Here is a 21,865-nt window from a genome sequence, read left to right on the forward strand (position 1 = left end):
AATAATCCGATTGTATTAGTTAGACAAAAAGAGAAGACAAGGTTTTGTCTTGATTATCGTAAACTTAACAAAATAACCAAGGAAGACGTGTTTCCGTTACCATTAATTCAAGATCTAATAGACCTACTAGAAGGGAAGCCAATTTTCTCTTCATTTGACCTACGTTCAGGCTACTGGCAGATCGAATTAGAGGAAAAAGATAAAGAGAAAACAGCTTTTACCGCTAATCATCAAAGATATCAGTTTAATGTAATGCCATTTGGACTTGTGAACGCACCAGCGACATTTCAACGATTTATGCAGAAGGTTTTTGACGGCATTCTACATAAATTTGTTTGCGTCTATTTAGACGACGTCGTAGTATTTTCTAATACATTTGAAGACCATCTTCAGCATCTAGAAGTCGTACTGAACCGAATAAGAAAATACAACCTTAAGATACATTCAGATAAAAGCTACTTTGTTGTCAATGAGATGAAATTTCTTGGCTTTGTTATCAATCGAAATGGTACTAAACCTAACGAAGACAAGACAAAAGCCATATCTCAATTTCCTGTACCTCACAACTTAACTGGCATTAGGTCGTTTTTAGGGATGTGTAATTATTATAGAAAGTTTGTTCAGAATTTTTCTTCAATCGTCAAACCCTTAACTAATCTTACACGAAAAGATATACCATTCATTTGGAGCGCTGAATGTCAAAAAGCTTTTGACGACATTAAAAATAGACTTTTGAACCCTCCGATACTTGGACATTATAGGCAAAGAGAACCGTTAATCTTATACACAGATGCTTCCGGTATTGGTATCTCTGGAATATTATGTCAAATACAAGACGGTAAAGAAAGGGTACTATACTATGCAAGCGCAACGTTGAATAAAGCAGAATCTAATTATTCAACAACTGAAAGGGAATGTCTAGCTATTGTATGGGCTATCAAAAAGTTTCATCAGTACTTATATGGGTCAAAATTTGAAATCAGAACCGACCATTGTGGTCTGTGTTGGCTTAAAACTATTGACAACCCACGTGGAAGACTTCATCGCTGGTCTCTTGACTTGCAGCCATATCTAAACTACATGGAAATAAAATATAAAAATGGTAAACTACATACGAATGTTGATCCGCTTTCTAGATATCCCGTCAATGATGAAGTAGACCTAAACACTGATGTGACATTTTATCAAACCGCAGTAAACATCGGTGATGAGCAGAAAAAAGACCGTTGGTGTCGTTAACTACATATAAAGAAATTAATACAAATAAAACTGTAAAATACATAATTAAAGACAACATTATCTACTATGTTGATTCGGACATTACTGGCCAGGAAAGACGCAGAGTCTGCTTACCAAAGCATATGATTGATGATGTCTTGTATTCATTGCATAGTGACGTGACTTCTGGCCATTTAGGACTAAATAAAACATTCGACAAAGTTATGAATAGATTTTATTTTCCGAACATGAAGAAAATCGTTTTCCGTTTTATCAGGGGATGTGCCGAATGCCAATCACGTAAAAGAGATTATGGTTTACCTAAAGGTACACTCCATTCAATAACTACAAGCAAACCTTTTGAGAGGGTAGGATTAGACTTTATGGGTCCAATATCACCAAAGTCAAATAATGGAAACAAATACTTAATTATTTTAGTGGATCATTATACTAAGTGGGTCGAAGCAAAAGCTGTACCCGATTCAAAAGCGGCCGTGGTCGCAGAATTTTTTATTCATTCTGGTGTATTAAGACACGGCGCCATCACTACGTGTTTAACGGACAGAGGTCTTAGTTTTTGTTCTGAACTGACTGAAGAAATTCTCAAAGTTTTTAACACAAAACACGTTATGACATCGCCATATCATCCACAATGTAATGGCTTAGCCGAAAAACAATGTAAAACATTGACAGATATGATGGCTTTATATTGTAGCTCTAATTATAAAGATTGGGATATATTTTTACCTTATTTGGTGTTTGCGTTAAACACCGCAAAACAAGAAACTACTCAGTTTAGCCCCTTTTATATGCTTTACGGAAGACATCCGAAGCTTCCGCTGGACGTTACTTTAGACATTGAATTAAATAAAGTCAATGAAATTGATGTGTTTAACAAATTTGCAGAAGCAAAAGTATTAGTTAAACAAAACATGATTGAGGCACAGATGAGACAAAAGAAGAATTACGACAAAAGACATAGATCTATGGAGTATCAAATCGGAGATTTGGTTTTAGTCTACAGAAAAATAAGAAAAGTTGGCCTAAGTGAACGACTTATTAATCCCTTTGTGGGCCCTTTAAAAGTGATAAATAAGTTCAATGGCACGTATTGGTTAAAGGATGTAAACACAGGTACTGAGATACAGTCAACAATCGATCGTATAAAGCCTTATTATGAGTTTAACATTGATGACGACGATATTTGGCCACAATTTGAAGACGACGTATCAGTGGATATGGAGTCGACAACCGAAGCAGTACAGAACAAGGAAGAATCTAAAGCACCATTATAATACGTGGGGCAACGTTCACGCCTTAATGTTTCAACTTTTACATTTTTAATTTTATAATTTTTGTCTAATATTGCATGCAATTGTTTAAATATTTTATATTGATTTTATACCTGTGCACACATTCTCTAATCTCGGGACGAGATTTCTTTGAAAGGGAGGGTAGTTGTCACGTTTGACGGAGATTAAGCCTCAGTAGAGGCCTTAAAGCTTCATAGCTTCATAGCTTTAAGCTATATAGTGAGGTACGAAGCATAGCATCATAATACACAGCGGTGTATTGAGTTTAGCTTTATAATACACAGCGGTGTATGTAGCATAACATTATAATACATAGCAGTATATTTCAGTGTTAGCGGCACTAACAACACCAATACAATACTACTGTGTTAATTCACACTATATAATAATGATAAGTAACACTATAGCATACAATATACTACATAGGCTATATAGCATTAGAAAACCTTGATTGCATTATTTTGAGGCAATAACTAGTTTAATGACAGCCGGTACGTATTAACTAGGTCGAGACGGTAATAGCCAATAAGAGAGCAGTTGAGGTAGTTGTGTCATTGATAAGTAGTATATGATTGGTGTGATTAGAGCGCCGACTCGGGAAGTGTGCCGAGCATTCTGTTCCCTAGTCACTTGAGTGACTAGCGACGGAGAAGTGAAGTTCGAGACGCCGAGACGAGAGGACGTGTATTACCTATTATTGTAACCCTTATTATACTTATATATATTTAATCAATAAAGTGGTGACGGTTAGCAAAAGCAACAGTAAGTTAAAGTGTTTGTAGGCGCAGGCCTTCGGGCCTTGCGTTCGCCGGCGACGGTAGTCGCGTAAGTGTGGGACAGAGATCGGGTAAGATTTGTTTACTAAGACAGAGTCTCACCTCCCGAGTCGTTCGGTCGAGGCTAGGGAATCTCTGATCTTCATTTTGGTAGGTAGTCGAGACCATTGGTATCGTCTCGCTTCCCGTCGCCAGACGGTTGAGGCTCGAGATGAGGTCTCGATCAGATCAGGCCAAAGGGCCGACAGTGTAATACCATCGCCACATCGGGAGCGACCGGAAGGCGGTTATCGGATGGCCGTCGAGAACCCCTAGACATTTTATGACTACGCGATACAACAACCCCTAGACAACGTATAACTTCGCGATGCGATTAACCCATAGACAGACAAACTTCATAGACGACAATCCGAGTAGACGAGGTAACGTTACGTACTTCATGGGTATGGTTAGGATCGGCCACGGTCGGGCTACGGCGTCGTAGAGTAGCCACCGCAGGGTAACCTAGTGCAGCGTTGGGGAATCGTAAACGAGTCTGCAAGTGCAGAGTCGTAAAGTCTGCATAGCGCTGGCGAGCGAAAGCGAGCGAATATAACAGATACAAGTCGGTGCGAGACCTATATGGTGCCTACGACACTGGCGACTTAAAGCCGATTCACCCTTACGTCGAAGTAGCGACGCAGGACGTTACAATATTATTAAATATAACATTATTAATTTAATTGATTTTTAAAATAAATCTATTAATGTACTTTATATAACTTTCATAATTTTTATAGTATATATATATTATTTAAAAGAAATAATTATTTTTTAAAAATTATTATATATTATTAATTAATCACTAATACATGTAATGGTATCATTTAATTTCAGCAAATGTTATTATTCAATTCAAAATTATAAAAATCAATAGCATATGATTTTTATGTTGTATTGATTAAATATCTTATAAACTTATTTTGTTAACTTAGCATTTCATTATATTTATACATAAATATTTAAATAATATATTTAATAATGATATCATAAAAAATGTTACATAAATATTTACAAAGTATATTACAATAAATATATAACATTTATAACATAACACTTTATAAAGATAATAACTTTTAAACTACAGGTATTTTACATACTATATGTATAAATGTATAATTAATTTAATCTCAAATATATTTGATATACTTATCAAATATAAATATTTGAAATCATTATTATTTAGATTTAACTTATAATTTATATAATATTTGTATCAAATTGTTTGTCACTTAATTTATCATTAAAATTTTATATCATTTTTTGTGTTTAATACTGTTATAAATATTAATTTATTTTTTAATTATTTATGCATAATACATTATTTAGTATTAAAAACTATATTATAAATATTTAATAAGTTATTATAAATTTAGTTATTTTATATATAAAATTTTTGTTGGTCTTATTATTATTATTATTATATTAATGTGATTATTATGCAAAAAATGTTTAACAAATTTATAAAATGTATTAAAATGTTTTTGTATTATTAATAATACTAATATCATTAGATTTGTCATTTATTTTTTATAATAAAAAAATCCTCCCATTAAAGTAATTAACATTTTTTATATTTATAAAATAATACTATCTATTTATACTAGAATTAATTTTTTTTTGAAAATTAAATTTACAATTTTAAAAAAGATATTTTTAGTAGCAATTTATTTATAAATATATTTAAATATAATAATTTTTGTATCTTATAATTATTAGTTAGTGTTTAAATAAAATATCATAATTAAGTAGAAATAGTTTATAAATATATCAAAACACTAATATATGTAATATTATAAATAATTTATGAACTATGACATTAAATTATAATTATAGTCTATGATATCAAAAAATTATTCAAATTATCATTTAGTGGCTAATAAATTTTACACACTATATTGATCAATTATCTCATACACTATACATTTTAAAAATATTATTTTTTAACTAAATTAAATTTTATTTTTATTATTTTTGATATAAGTTTTATTTTAACGTAACTAATTAATTAAAAAAATAATAATAATAAATTAAAATATCATTAAACAGTATTTATTTGCAATATTTATTTTTTATTTGTATCTATAATACTACAATTGGTATAATATATATAAAAATTTGGCATTATATTTAAATTATTTAATTATATAAACATTAGTTATTATAACTATTATAATAAAATGGTAACTATTATATAATTATTATATAATATAATTTATATATTTATTATATATCATCATATATTAAAACTATTAAATAACACTATCAACTCTATATTGGAAAGCACTTGTAGTTAATTATTAACAATTTTTATTAAAAAATATAGACATCAGTGGAGAGAAATACTATTTAAAAAATTGTTTGGAAGATTTCACTTGGATTCGAACTCACGCACCCGCTATTTGGTAACTATAAATATTTTATATTTTATATTATTATTATTAATAATAATTATAATAATAAATAACAGCAAATATATATCATATAAATGTATGAATCCTTATCCCTTATCATCATTATCTCGATTATCATCACTACGTCTATCACTGCTATCATCTCCTCTTTGGTCACTCTTATAGTCGCTGCAGTCGTGCGGTATTGACGACGAAGACGGCGACCTCTTGTCATGAGTTGACGGTACAGTCGGCGACTGCGGTGTCGGCGATGCGGACGTCTTCTGTTTGATGGCGTCCTCATAACTCGGTGGTCCATCGGTGGGTATGACATCCAACTGATGATACAGTGGCGGCATATCAGGGTATTGATAGTCAAAGTCGGATAATATATCACTGTTAATGGGAAGTCTTGTATCAATGGCTTCGCCGGCGGGTCCGTAGGTACTGATCAACTGCTGCAAGTCGTCGTTGGCCTCATTGGCGCCGATAACCGTAATAATCGGTGAAAACTGCAGATATTGTGGCGGACAGTTGGCGGCGGCGCCGCCGGCACGCGGAGATGATGCACGAGATGTTGGACTTCGGCCAACGCCACCAGCACCGGGTGGCCATAATTGTGCGCTATAGTTACTGTTGTCATCGATATTGATGGCCACCGAGTGTCTGTCCAATGGCTGACCGCCCAATGACCTACTCATTCGCGGTGTGTGATTGCTTTGTTGACCTGTAGTATAAAAAATTTTAATTTTAACATTTGATTTTTTAATAAATTATAAATAACTTCATATAAAAATACTAGGAATTAAATGTTATTTATAAGTTATAATATGCTTAAAAAAATTTACTGTAAAATATAATTTAAACTATAAATTTATTCGGAAAATTAGGACAAAGTTAGTACTCTATATACTGTATTGATGACTAAACATTGAATAAATTTTTTGTTAAATTATATTTATTTTATTTTGTGGAAAAATTGCTCTTTTAAATCCCTTATTACTATTTTATAGTAAATATTTTAATAATTAAACTTAAGTCTATTAGATTAACCATGTACCTATTGTGTAAATAATATTGAGTCGGGCGCCTCCCATTGAAGGGGGTGCACACACGTGAACCCTTTGTTGATTGTATGCGTTATTAGCAGAACTGCTATTATTATTATTATTACTATAATGTCTATGATATCTACTCGACTGTCTGCGACTATGATGTCGGGTCGGTGTATAGCGGGAACTACTGATATTAGCCGTATCCCACATATCAAACTGTAGATCCCCTTTGCACAGTGTGTTGAATATGGCAAATATGATGCACAGTGTCAGTGTAATGGCTATAAATGCCAGACTAATATAGACCAGTTCCTGGAACCTACGGTGCGCTACACTGAACATTATGATGAGCATCAATATTGTGAATAGACCGCCACATAGATTGCCAATACCTGTGCCGGGAATATAATAGCAATAATAATAATAAAATCAAATAAGACAACAATCAGTTAAATGGTTAGTTAGTTGGTTGAATGCAATAGTTTAATTTATTTATTTTAGTTGTTAATTAATTATTATCTATAGACATAGGAAAATTGCTAGCATTAGTGCATTATATAAATTATTAATATAAATTACATTTTAATGAGTGTTTGTCATTAAAAATTTAAATGCTTTATATTGCATTACATAGATTTTTTGTATGTATGTRTTTGTGTRTGTTTTTTTKWTGTTTTGTTTATATATATTTATTAGATATTATCAATTATTAATAAAAATAAATAAATCATTAATAAATAAATTTAAAAATCATATATACAAAAATTGCTAATAATTTAAGCATAATTTATGAGAACATAGAATATTGAATATATAGATAAATACTAATTGCAAAATAATTATATTAACACTGGCTTTAATTATTTTGTGGTGAATAATCTATACATACATCCCATGGAAACAGAGACTACTATTGAAGATATTCTATACTATTATCTATAATTAATAAAYAATTTTTATAATAGGCTTAAACTAAAGTTTTCGTGTGTGTGATGTGAGTGATTGAGTATATACTATATGTACACTGTTTTATTGTACAGTATTTATGTATGTGTGTGTGTGTGTGTGCGTTATTGGAAAAATGATTAGATAAAAATTATTTTTTWAAAAAGTATTTAATAAAAATTTTCAAAAATAACATAGCTTGTTTATACTCATAAAAATATTGATAAATAATTTGCAAATATATTTTATCATTTATATATATATATATATATATATAYATATATTTAAATAGATTATATTTTGTTATAAATATATAACATCATTAAATAAAAATATATTATTGAATAGTATTTACCTTCGCGTTTGACACACATATTGTATTACAATTTAATCAAAAACATATATGATATATGTAGAGTACACATACAACAAATTTGTATGTGATTTAAATCTTAATATATCATATTAGTATACATAATAATAATAATAATCTTGCAAATCATATTACAATATTTTCATATTAAATAATGTACAAAATATACAAATATTTTTTTTAATATTAGTTTTTTTTTGAGTAATTATTTATTTATATTGTTTACATTAAACATCATTATTTTGGGTAATGACAATTGAATGATTTTATTATTATTATTATTATTATTATTATTATTTTATTAAACACCGTAAATAATAAAACATAGAATAGTTATTAATTCCTGTAATGAATTTTTTTGGACATAAATTTATAACTTATTACATATATTTATTTACTGTATATAAATCTATAAATTATAGACATAATCAAATCATTAGCTAATAAATAAAATAGAATTATAAATAAAGATTAATAATAAACTTTTATTTATTTATTTATTAAAAAATATTATTTCACAGAATCTAAACACAGAATTTTTTTGCTGAACTGTTATTTTGTTATTTTCATTCAATCGTTTGTAAACACAGAATATTCTTCAACCATCTCTTATATGGATAACTCTCGATAGACATAAATATATTTATATACAGTATATATGAAGATTGGTGTATAAAAATTGTTAGGTTTATCAGTGTTTACATGATTTTATCGATTGATTTCCCCACTAAAAACATAATACAATACCTAACGGTAGATAGTAGTGGCTATGGTTAAGACATGCTCACACATATTCAAGCACATGGTATGTACAGTATGTGTGTCTATATCTATGAGTGTATGTACGAGAGTGAGCACAGGGATGGCAAATATAATACAATGTACTATATACTGTTTTAATGTGTTTAATATTTTTAGTGAACATTATATTTCCTTAAACTGTATATCTCATCATTTTTCTACATAAATATTATGTTTATTATATATATATACAGTATATATATAGTACAATATATATTGCATTGTATAATATTTAGTAAAATTTTATATTAATAAATTTATTTTTAAAAAACTAAAATTAAGTATAGATAAAATATATATCTATAATTGACGGAAAATTTTTTTAGATGTTAATATAATTATTCAAATTTAAACAAATAAAAATTTTATGATTTAGACAAATATAGTGTTTGTATTTATTATTTAAAAAAAAAATAAATATCAAAGTTTGTATAATTTGAGTTCATAAAATTGAGTTATCTTTTCAAAAAAAATACAATAGCTATATAATTAATATAATAATAGGTTTTTAGTTAAATTACTGTACCGTTCAATGTTTATTGATTTTATTGTTATAAATCATATAATAATAAGTTAAATTTAATGTATTTTAGTCAAAAAATATAATAATTTATATATCATTGTAAGTTTAATCTATAAAAGATAATAATATTTAATAAATTAATGACTATACAGTATTGTATTAAATTTAGTATATTTTTTATTTGCAATCAAAATAAAATGCTAATAAAAACTATAATTTTTAAATTTATAAAAATTATTACGTGATTTATATAGTATATATTTATTTTGTACTATTATTGAATAATTAATATATAGTAACCTTTTTAAATTATATTTCAAATAATATAACTACTTTAATCATAATATAATAAAAGCAAACAAACATTAATAAAATTTAAATACTATTATTATTTATAATAAACTAGCTTAAAATTAGCATATATTAATCATCATTATTAAATTATAAATGATAAACAAATATACTAATATTTTAATCTTATTTAATAATTTTAGAATCTAATTAATTTATTTACTTAAAGTAAATTTCATAAAATTTTATGCTAAATGTCAACATATAAATTGCTAATATTATTAAATAAGTGCCAAATTAGCTTAAAATAAAATATGATTTCATTAATTTTTAATATTATTTATAATGTTAAGCAAATGTCACAATATGTGTTAAAAATATGCAAAATATGCTTAATAATTATAATTAAATTATTTGTAAATTTATTTACAATAGTGTTGCATAAGCTTTAAATTCTCTATAAAAATCAAATAAAAATTTTTGAAAATATTAAATATTTAAGAATAAAATTATTTTTGCAAACAAAATTAATATACAACAGAATAATTTTTATAGTATAAATATTTTCAATAAATTAAAATAAAATTTGTTTTTTATAATAAAAAATTGAATAAAATAGTAGATTTTATTATTTAAAATATTGATTTTTGTGTTAAAATAAAATAAATATAATTGCTAATAGCTTAGACATGTCAATAACTTATCTAGAGTTATTTTATTTATCTAGATAAATTACATGTTTGCAATAGTAATGACAATATAATGTTTTTAAGTAACTTAAAATTTATTGGTATAACTTGTTTTTGTATTGAGTAAACAATAAGTATTTTAACATTTTTTTACAAAATTTTTTAATGAGATTAAATATGATATTTCTTTAGTTAATTATGAATACAACAATACATTTACCAAAAAAAAATATTTTATTTATTTGTTAAAAAAAACTTTAGCATTTAAAATATAGAAAAAAAAGATTTATCAAAAAGATATTCATAACAAAAATATACTTAACTTAAAGTAAACCTATATATATATATATACAGTATATGTATTTGAAATGTCAATTTATACAGTTTATAGAAATTATTTTTATTTTAACTATATTTACTGTCAACAACATATCTCGTATTTTCAAACATAGAAAAATTATAAAATACCTTAAATTCACAAAATAAAATATAGTACAAATAAATTGCAAAATTTAATAATAAAAAAAGTATTTTTTTAATTAAATATTTTTTCCAAAACAAAAAAAAAGCGTTAGACATTTGAATAAAACTTTTGTTGTATATTTAAAAAATAGTAATTTGTGAAAATTCAATGACTGACATTACACTTGTATAGTACTGTAAGTTTTGTTAATTTATTTGTTGTATAATTTATAAGCAAATAAAAGACAGTCGTGTAAACATATAAAGGTCAATTGACTGTACATAACCCCCACACACAACTATATACGTATATATATATATATATAAATGTAAACTCAGTAAATGTAATGTTACTAATATTATATTGTATTAATAATAGATATACAGGTATTTTATCATAAAATAATGTTATAATCATAAATATAGTATATAGTTTGCTTATATATTTTTACTTACAGCATATATTTGTATGTATGTATGTTTGTGACATTTCATGTCAAAAATACTTAATCTTTAAATTATTATGACATGTAATATAATATATAAAGTTTACACTAATAGTACTGTATATTGAATTAAATAAATCTCTAAAACACATAATATATGTCTTTTTAGTTTCTTATTATAAGTTAAATTTAATTAAGTTTTTATTCAATTAATAATATTTATTTATTAAGTAATATAATATTACTAGTATCTAATATGTAAAATATATATTAAAAATATAATTATATAAAAATTATTTTAAAAGATATTGATAGCTTTTTATATTATTATTATTATTTAAACTAATAAATATAAATATATAGATTTTAAATAATATAACTTAATTTTAAATAATTTTTAACTATATTAAGAAAAAATAAAAATAATTAAATAAATATTATGCAGTTTTCAATATACAAATATCAAAATTATTTCTATTTTTAAATAATAAAACACATTATATGTTTATATTATTTTGTCATCGAAAAACTCAACATTAAAATCATTTTATACATAAATAAATATTCACATATAAATTAATAAAAATAAAACTAGAAAATACGTGCAAAAAGAAAATTCAATTTTAAGATAAGATTTTTAAAGATTATTTAGTAGTAAAAAAATTGATTTTTGTTTTGGGTTTTTTTTATTTGTATTAGTTTAATATATTTACTATTTCACTGATATTACATTTAAAACTAAAATATTTATAATATTGAATTCTATTATTTTTATATACAATATACAGTATATATTACATATGTTGCTATATATATATAGAGTATATATTGTTAAAACACATAAAACTTAAGACATTTATTAATAAATAAAAAATAGATTCAATAGTTTTGTGTTATAATTTCTCTGAACACTATTGTGTTTGTTTGCCCAGCGTTTCAAATGTCATTATAAATAACAAATAATGTAAAGTATTTTGTTGTTTAAAATGATATTAATAAAAAAAAAGATTTTTGGTTTGTTATATGATTTTCTAACATAATAATGTACTCAATAAATTGTTTATATAAACTCTTTAAGAAATAGTCTAAAAATTTTTTAATTGACTCTTAAAATTTTAATAACATTTTTCTGGATAATACAATAATAATAATATTGTGTTAAAAATAGTGTGTTTGTGTGTGTCTTGGATTTAAATTAATTTAGTTGTTGACTAAAAAAAATAAAAAATAATAATATACTTGACTTTCTTTGAATATAAAAAATTTAATTAAAAAAAGCATTTATGAATGTATGTTAGATTAATAGACTTTATTTATTTATTAATATTATATAATACAATATTTAGCATTTTACACATTGGATTTATGCAGTATATAATTATAAAAAAAGACAGATAATTGAATATGTTTTTAATTATGGCTCATATTTTATTACCAGTATTACTAAATATGTTAGAATACATAATAATAATTATTATTATACAGTATTATATAATATTGTTAAACATTATATAACATAGAATATCACATTAAAAAAGGGAGAAAAATTAATAGAGAAACCATAGGAAAGACATTGTATTGTTTTTTTTGTGTTATATTATTTGTAATTATAAAATATTATAATATTAATAATAATACAATAACTTAACAAATATACAAAATTATCGTTGTATATATACTGTATATTAAAGTAGAAAACAAGTCAGTGTTTTTTTTATTAAAAAAATAAAAACATATAACAATAGACAACCATTATTTGCGATAATGTTTTATTACACAAAAAACTAATGATAAATTGTTTAACAAAATATATATAAAGTTAAGAATTTATTTTATATATTATTATTTAAACATTTATTCAATAAATTATTAATATAACAGTATATATATATAGAAAAACAGATTTTCAATTTAAAATTAAAAAACAATTTGTTATTTTTGGGTAATATTGATAAATATATTAAAATCAAATTTTAATGTTTTTGTTTGTTTGAGCTCACAATTGATCACAAATTCACAATAATTTTTGTTTTATAGTTTTTGTTGTTTTTTAAGGACAGGGCTGATGACGATGAACATCACATGTACAGCACATATAGACTCGAGGAGAGCGTTGAATCAAATATGATATATGACTTAATATATTGTATATATAGCTAGTATTAATAAATAATTAATTTTTGGATCGACGAGACATATAAATTGGTTCACATATTATACAACATTATTATCATTATTACAATTATGTCTTATAGCATATTATAATACTGTATATTATTTTATATAAGAAATTGCAATATTTGTATATTGAATAACAACCCAATTATGTGATAAGTTGTCGGAAACAATACACTCCACTCACATACACACCCTCTCTCTCTTTCTCTCGCTTTTACTCTCTATCACTCACTTACTCCTCTCAGTCACATAAAGAGCTCTCAGTTGACAGTCAATGGATGGACATAATTGGGTACACATTTTAGATGATTGGCAACAATTTTTTTTGTAATTACTTAATAATCGACACTTCATGGCTCGGGAACCGTTAATTTCACTTCATTTGGCCTGTCTTTCAATGCGACTGTCGGATTGCCGCCAGTATTACTGGCGCCAGTTGTAGTAGTAGTAGTAGTAGTAGAAGAAGAAGAAGCGGTAGTTACAGTAGCGTTATGGGCGGCACTGTCATGTATTTCTACATTAACCTCTCCACCATTACCGCGTCCGCCATTAATCGGTTCATTAGGTTTTGGAGATCGCCTAAAACTACTGCTCCGGTGATGATTATGATGACTATGCATTGAGTGGTGAATGGATGACTGGGTTCTGCCGATTTGCCGATGGTGGTGGTGGTGATGTTGTTGCTGCTGCTGATTGGATGGCGATCGCCTCACCGATTGAGTGCGCTGATGGTGCTGATTATCTACCGGTGACCGTACCGATGGACTACGCGATAGAGATGACTGAGAATTGTTTAACGGTATAGTGTATATGTTGAGTCTCGCGCCGCCCATTTTAGGCGGTGCACAGAGGTGTACATTTTTGTTAGGATTTTCCTTATAGTTGTTCGTACGAAACGATCCGAAATGATAGTTCGGGTTCGAGATCTGCTGGTGCTGTAGATTATGCTTTCCCACGTATTGCCAAATGCCTTCACACATGTTATGGTTGTTGATTGAAAGGCAAACGAGAATCAAATATCAACATATAGTTATAGAATTGTTATTAAAGATTGTAAATATAAATCATATAAATTATTTATATATATATATTATATATTTATTGTGCAATTTATAAAAATTATATTATACAGTATATACTCTATATTAGTGTATAAGTATTGAATATACTCTTAAGTATATTATATATGGCATGACATGATATATGATTATTTAGGTATTTTATTTGACTTATGTCTATTCAATCATAAGTCATGCATAAGTACTACTGTATATATTATTATTATTGATATTATTAATACTATATTTATGCATTGTGTAGGCGATTGATGATTATACGCTACGATGATGTAATAAGTTTCATGCAATTTGTTTGCAACAGTTTTTTTTATATCTATCTGTATTATATATTAGTATATAATCGTATTGTAAATAATTTATTCCTACGATACTACTAAAGTTATTACAGGTATCAGTCCTTTACGTATATGTAGTCTACATACACACAGTGTACCTTATTTTCGGTAACAATATTTTATTAATAATAATATTTATTTTTAAAAAAATCTCTGCAAAAACTAAACTATATATAATGTTTGTATTATGTTTCATATCTTTTTTATGATTATATTTTATGATATTATATTATTTATAAATATATTTTATTGTATATTTCATGTATTCTACATAATATCATATCTATAATCTCTTTCAATAATTCAGATCAACATTTAGATATAAATTTTCAAAAAAAATATTCAATAGTAACATTGTTGTAATGATATTGTATTTGTGATTTGAAACATAATGTGTAACTACTACTTATAATATTTTTCTCATCAAAACAAATAGTGTATTATAATGTAAATGTTAGATATAGTTAAATATTCACATTAAATATATATATATATATATATATATATATATATATATATATATATATATATATATAGTATATGATTATTTATTGTATATATGGTGTGTGTATATTTATGTGTGTATGTGTTTGTGAACACATAATTAATTCAAATATCATTAAATTTCCGTTTATGTATCCACACATACTATTAAGTATTTATTTATAGCTATATTTTCGATATAACATTAAATGTTGTATTTTTGTGCAATCATATAGATTTTTGTATATAAATTTAATGTAATTTTTTATATTGATATGTCTTTGTAGTTATAGATAAAAATTTATATATATATTAATATATGTATTATATATATATATATATATATATATATATATATATATATATATTATATATGAGATTTGGCACTTGAATTTTTTTCCGTTTGACATACCTTCGCCTTTAGATACCGATGACCAGAAACCATAGGAAAATAATGCAATTATTATAAATACAAACGTCAGTGTGATGTACATCATTTCATTTGAACCTCCATGAGCCGCAAAAAACAGTATCACCAGAATCAGTATAAACATACCGCCACCTATTTTGCCAATGGCTTCTAAATTTATACATATATATATAAATTAAGTGCATTTGTTGAGCAAATATCAATTTTTATATAAATAATTTTTTTTATTTGAATATTTTAAAGACATTGTAGGGTTGGCCGGTAGTAATATTTATAAAAAATTTAATTTTTTCTGTTAAGAATATTATTTAATGATTAAATAAATTTATGTTTTACTATACAATTGAATTTGTTTTAACTGAGTTTTTTGTCATTTAAAACCAATAATTTATCAATAATTTATAATGAAAATTAAATATAATTTATTAAAAAATATAGTAACTGATTAAAACTATTTTTTTTATTTAATTCTAGATTTACTCTATTAAATGTAAAACTTTATATTGTATATCAACCCTACATAAGATTATATCGATACTATATAAAGATATCAAAATTATATATATGATAAAAATCTTTGTAAAATATATGTTAAAATATATATTTATATAAAATACATAATTGCTATGAATAATAAGTTTCAATTGAGTATTTGAAATAAATGCTATTGAATAAATTTACAAAATATGTTTTAAAAATGTAAAATAATATTTATGGAATCTATAATTTTATATTATATAATATATTTTTTTAAAGATTAAAATAATAGCATGTTTTTATTAGTTGATTTGCATACATTTAGATAAATTTTCATCTATTATTAATACAGTATATTTAGGTGTCTATTATATAAAATATAAATAAATAAATAAAAAATTCAACTAAAAAATAACTCAGAAAAACATTTACTATGCAAATACTGTGCACACAAAATACAGTAATAAAAATAATAGTAATTGTTTTTAAATGCAAAAAATGAATAAATGGATGCAAAAAAATATATATAAATGAATGCAACAAAAAAATAAATAAATAAAGAGAAAGAGATTTGAAGTAAATAATAGTCTAAAACGGGTTGACATTTGAATTTAACATTTTCAACAGCAAATAAAAAAATTGTATTTATTTTTTTTACAATACACGCACACATATTGTATAGTGAAATACATTTCATGCACATACAGACAATACATATACTCACACATACACACAAAACATAATATACAATACAAACCTTTATCTCTAGGCATTGTCGCTAAAAAATTATCTACCACTGCTGGCTATTTGCTATGTTTGGCACAAGTAGCAGTAAAAATAATAATAATAATAGATTATAAACAATATTGCCATAAAAATAGCGAAACATCATTTAAATTACAAATTTATTTGAGTGTATTGTATTTTTTTTAAAGCACTGGTCGATGATGATGTTGTTGATTGTATTATTATAGTGTAGAATAATATAATAATAAAACATTTTTTTTATTTTGGTTCTTCACTATTGTTGTTGTTGTTGTTGTTTTTTTTATTTTAATTTTATTATTATATTATTTCAACTGTTTTTTACGATTTTGTTTAATAATTTAAAACAACACAACCCATAAAAATTCATTTTATTTTCTTATCTTTCAGAAAGCACTCTCTCTTTTTCTCTATTTTTCTAATAGCACTTAAAATCATTGTACACATTACAAACACACGGTCATACCATACACAAATACATACTTTTATCTATCTACCAGTGCTTTACATTAAAACAACTACACTACTAGTACTACTATACTATAATACTAGCAGGGAATGGTAAGACAATTTTATCAAAAGCACAGACACACACACAATATATATATATATATATATATATATATATATATATATATATACAGCTATTCACAGAATATTCTGTATGTGTTGGTGTATATATATATTCAGTACAGTATATATGAATGTATAAAAGCGACTCTGAGTGGTACTAACAGAATCTCATAGAGAATCGCATAGAAAATCTCATATTATATCTTATTATTACTACTCGTACTGTACATAATATAAAGTGAGCAAAAATATATTGTATTAAATTATTATTATTATTATTATCTAATAGTTGTTTTTAACTAAATTGTTTTGTAGTTAATTTTAATGTTTATTGTAATAATAATTTTTTGCACATACCTAACACTCAGGTCAGCAGTAATGGTAGATAAAACCATTTACGAAAATTACACACACATACAGACACTTAATTTATAACATTGATGGACTGTAAATTGCTATATCATCTAAAAATATTCATTGTTTATATACTAGATTTATATAATAAAAAAAATCATTTTATACATTTGATACAATAATATACTTTTACAATGTAGCATTTAGACTGCTAAAATTTTTGCACATTGATTTTGTATATATTTATTATATATATATATCATTTATTATTTGTATATATATGTATGTGTGTGTGTGTGTATGTGTGTATGTGTGTATGTGTGTGTAGTTTTTTATAAGTTGGACACACAATAGTCATGCTCTCACATCATGACTACCGATGCCAAACAACTCTATCCATCGCACGTCGACACAGAGTGGGTAAGAGTTAGCGGGTGAGTGAAGTTAGTTTCATAAGTTAAATCAGATATATAATACTTATTATATATAGGATATATATGAATTTAACACCAATAATACTGGTGCCACTATCATCAGCTACCACTGCTCACTATGGATTATAATCCAATAGTTTTAATACTAATCACAAATATAATATATATTTGGTATTATTGTTGTCCTATTTAGGTTGCATTAGTAAAACACGAAATAAAATAATAATAATATTTCTATCAGTGCCTCTCATAGCGGTCTAACCATCCATTAGTTTATAGATTTTTTCCGGTTATTTATTGATATATATAAAGAAAATATGTTTAACTTATAATTTCATTATACTTTATTATATGTCGTGTTTAACATCATTATCTATGTGTGAGCCTTAAGACAGTATATGAAACAATATTGTATATAAAGTATACATAACTATCTTTTATATATACACTATAGTACTATATATGATATGATATTTAGTGTTTGAGTTTAATTAACTCAGAGATTGGTATGTTTCACTTGAATTAAATATACAGAAAATGAATACAACACTGTGTAGGGTAATAAAAATACAACTAAATAGTAATAGCTAAAGAAAATAGTATATTTTTTCTAATACCCATTCCTTTTAGCTACTTGAGCTACTAATAGCATATATACTATATATATAAAATTGTTAGAGTAAAACCTTTACAATAGTCTTATATATTTTTTTATTATTATTATTTGGTTTTTTATGTGTGCCTTAAATCTAAATGAGTGAATGTCTGTAATTTTTTATTTGTAGTACATTTAACATTGGAGTACAATATTATTATTATTATAGAGTCTTTACATTATAGACCTATTAAGATATTGTACTCAAATAAAATTGGGTCTCAATCTTACCGATAAATTATCGGCGATAATCCTAATGATAGCACCATTTATTTACTTATATATATATATACTGAGATACACACACATTACAAAATTAATTACATTATATACCAATATATTTATTACATTATGTGTATTACAACACGACTTACTAATTTTAAGAAATGTTAGATAATTACTTAAATACTGGCTATATATATATCATTATATCATTGTGTCAATTTTGAAACAAAAAACAATTAGTTAATGAAAAATTTGTAATAACAGGTGTCTAAAAAATACTGTACTAATGATTATCATTTGATTTTATCACTTTATATAAAAATAATATACTGTACAGTATATATATATATATATATATAACTATAAATAAGTATAAGGATTATGTAGTATACATACAATAAATTATATATATATATATATATATGTGTGTGTGTAAATAAAATAAAATAGATTGATATATTATAAATCTATATAATATTATAATGCATTGATTGATAGTATAGATAGTGTCATTTATCATTTAAAAATATATTTGTCAACTATAGTGCACAATAATTTCGTTAAATAAACTATACTGTATACTAAACATAGACTACAAAAATACAAGTAAATGAATGTACTTAATGGGCTAAAAAAGATTTCATTTATTTTTTTTTATTTTATGCCCGATTAGGTAAATAATAATACTAACAATAATAATAATAATAATAATAATAATAATAATAACAATAATAGATACCGGTTTATTTTTAATAATATAAAATAACTTTAAATTTTATAAATATCTTTTTTATACTTATTTTTTAATATAAATTCGACAACTTTTCCCAATATTTTTCACTTTCATTTGAATTTCATGTTTGTTTGTTTAAATATTTTGTTTACTTTCATTTGTGATCTGATTTATATCATTTAAAATCATTTTTGTTAGTCTTTGATTTTTTATCAATTTAACAATACAATGAAGAAATTAACAATTATATCACTGTTAATATCGGCGGCACTGGTATTACAGCCGGAGCTAAGCTCAGCCAAAAAGAAAGGACTGCTCGAGGTATACGTCGATCAGGGCATACATAATGGTGTTATGTTTGACACTATTTTTGTGAAATATTTTGTTTAAAACAAATTATTTATAAGTATCTATTAATTTCTTATTTATCAAATTATCGTCAACTGATAATAGGCTGGACTATTATTGGCCGGTTTGATGCCTCATCCGTTACCGATGCCAATGCCCATACCTATTCCCATACGCATTGAACGGCATCACCAGCACAGAGGCCACTGTCCGGCACCGCCGCCACCCATACAGTAAGTATTAGCCCTTTTTTTAGTCAGCAGTTGACTCTATATAGACTCCTACCCCTTCCCTTCAAATACCTTTCCTTTGGTTTCCTTTAGTATTCATAAACATATTGAATTTATTCCCATCGAAGTTAAACAAAAGCCAAAGAAAAAAATATCTCGCAGTGGTTTTGGATGGAATGGCTTCGGTATATAGAAAAAATAGACAGCACCGGTAGTTTACAAATATCAGCACAACATAAAAATATGTGTGTCTGATATATAATGACTGTCCATTTTTTTTTTAAATTTTATTTTGTGTGTGTATGTGTGTGTTAATTAAGAAAATAATAGCATTTATATACATTAATTTGTGTGTGTTTTTTATAGACTACTAAATTTAATACTTAAGACTATACTTACAAATTGTTAGTAATAATAATTAGCATTTATATTGAGAACCGTCTGTTTTTTTTAATCTCTATTACCGGTTGTGTTGAAGTCCTTTTCCACTATAATAAATACATTCATTTTGTGTACTGTTTTATTAGTCAAATGTTTTGTTGATGTCATAGTTGTTGAATGTTTTTACGTGATATTTGTATTATAATTAATGTAAAAAATATTTTTTTTTAAATAATTAAATAAAATATATATATATTGATATATAAATAGAATTTGTCATAATTAAATTTATTATCAATTTTTCAATATATTGATTCAATAAATGACATTTACAATAGTAGATGTAAAAGTAAGTACTGTATAAGCGTATTGTAGTCAAATAAAATAATAATAGTATATTTTTAGGATTATCGTTAATTTTGTTTTAATTATGCTAGAAGTTATAATTTTTAATTATTAGAAAATTTAAAAAACTTAAAACGTAAAATTATTATATTATTAATACTAAATAATAGATATGTTTCTACAAGTTATACATTATAATAATTAAATGTCATTTTATTTTTTGTTGTTGTGAAGTAAATATAATATTATGCTTTATTTTTGATTATTATAAAAATTTTTAAATAATATTAACATACATTATATAAGTTTTAATATATTTTAACATAAGTTTTGTTCATTTTATTATATTTTGCACATTATATTATTAAAAAAATAATTAAAAATTAATAGTATAATACATCAATTGAACATTTATATTACGTAAACAAATAGCATAAATTAAAAAATAACATTACATTAGTTGTTTAATATTTTATCAATTTATAAAGATTAACAATTATAAAAATACCATTTTTG

The 21,865-nt window shown here is 24.7% G+C and overlaps 2 protein-coding genes across 2 annotated transcripts; both read right to left on the reverse strand.

Annotated features, from left to right (window-relative positions):
- Nucleotides 1–5,846: 5,846 nt before the first annotated feature.
- On the reverse strand, nt 5,847–13,802 carry LOC128964408 (uncharacterized). Its single transcript, XM_054311000.1, has 3 exons — nt 13,739–13,802; nt 6,800–7,186; nt 5,847–6,466 (listed from the first exon to the last, which is right to left on the reverse strand). Exons 1-3 carry the CDS (start codon nt 13,800–13,802, stop codon nt 5,847–5,849), a joined length of 1,071 nt encoding a protein of 356 aa, XP_054166975.1.
- A 50-nt stretch (nt 13,803–13,852) lies between these two features.
- LOC128964419 (probable serine/threonine-protein kinase mkcB) lies at nt 13,853–17,116 on the reverse strand. The gene is made up of 3 exons (XM_054311011.1): nt 17,064–17,116; nt 15,812–15,979; nt 13,853–14,472 (listed from the first exon to the last, which is right to left on the reverse strand). Exons 1-3 carry the CDS (start codon nt 17,077–17,079, stop codon nt 13,853–13,855), a joined length of 804 nt encoding a protein of 267 aa, XP_054166986.1. The 5' UTR covers nt 17,080–17,116.
- Between the last annotated feature and the right edge of the window lie 4,749 nt (nt 17,117–21,865).

This window comes from Oppia nitens, unplaced genomic scaffold (genome assembly GCF_028296485.1).
Source record: "Oppia nitens isolate AA-2021 unplaced genomic scaffold, nextdenovo-longstitch-racon4-pilon3 scaffold15_pilon_pilon_pilon, whole genome shotgun sequence".
NCBI lineage: Eukaryota > Metazoa > Arthropoda > Arachnida > Sarcoptiformes > Oppiidae > Oppia > Oppia nitens.

Coding starts and splice junctions, on each gene's coding strand:
- LOC128964408 (XM_054311000.1), bottom strand. CDS start 13,802: ATGTGTACCCAATTATGTCCATCCATTGACTGTCAACTGAGAGCTCTT. Junction 7,187..13,738: donor TCTTTATGTGACTGAGAGGA/GTAAGTGAGTGA, acceptor TTCCCGGCACAG/GTATTGGCAATCTATGTGGC. Junction 6,467..6,799: donor CAATATTATTTACACAATAG/GTACATGGTTAA, acceptor TTTATACTACAG/GTCAACAAAGCAATCACACA.
- LOC128964419 (XM_054311011.1), bottom strand. Junction 14,473..15,811: donor ATCGGTATCTAAAGGCGAAG/GTATGTCAAACG, acceptor ACATGTGTGAAG/GCATTTGGCAATACGTGGGA.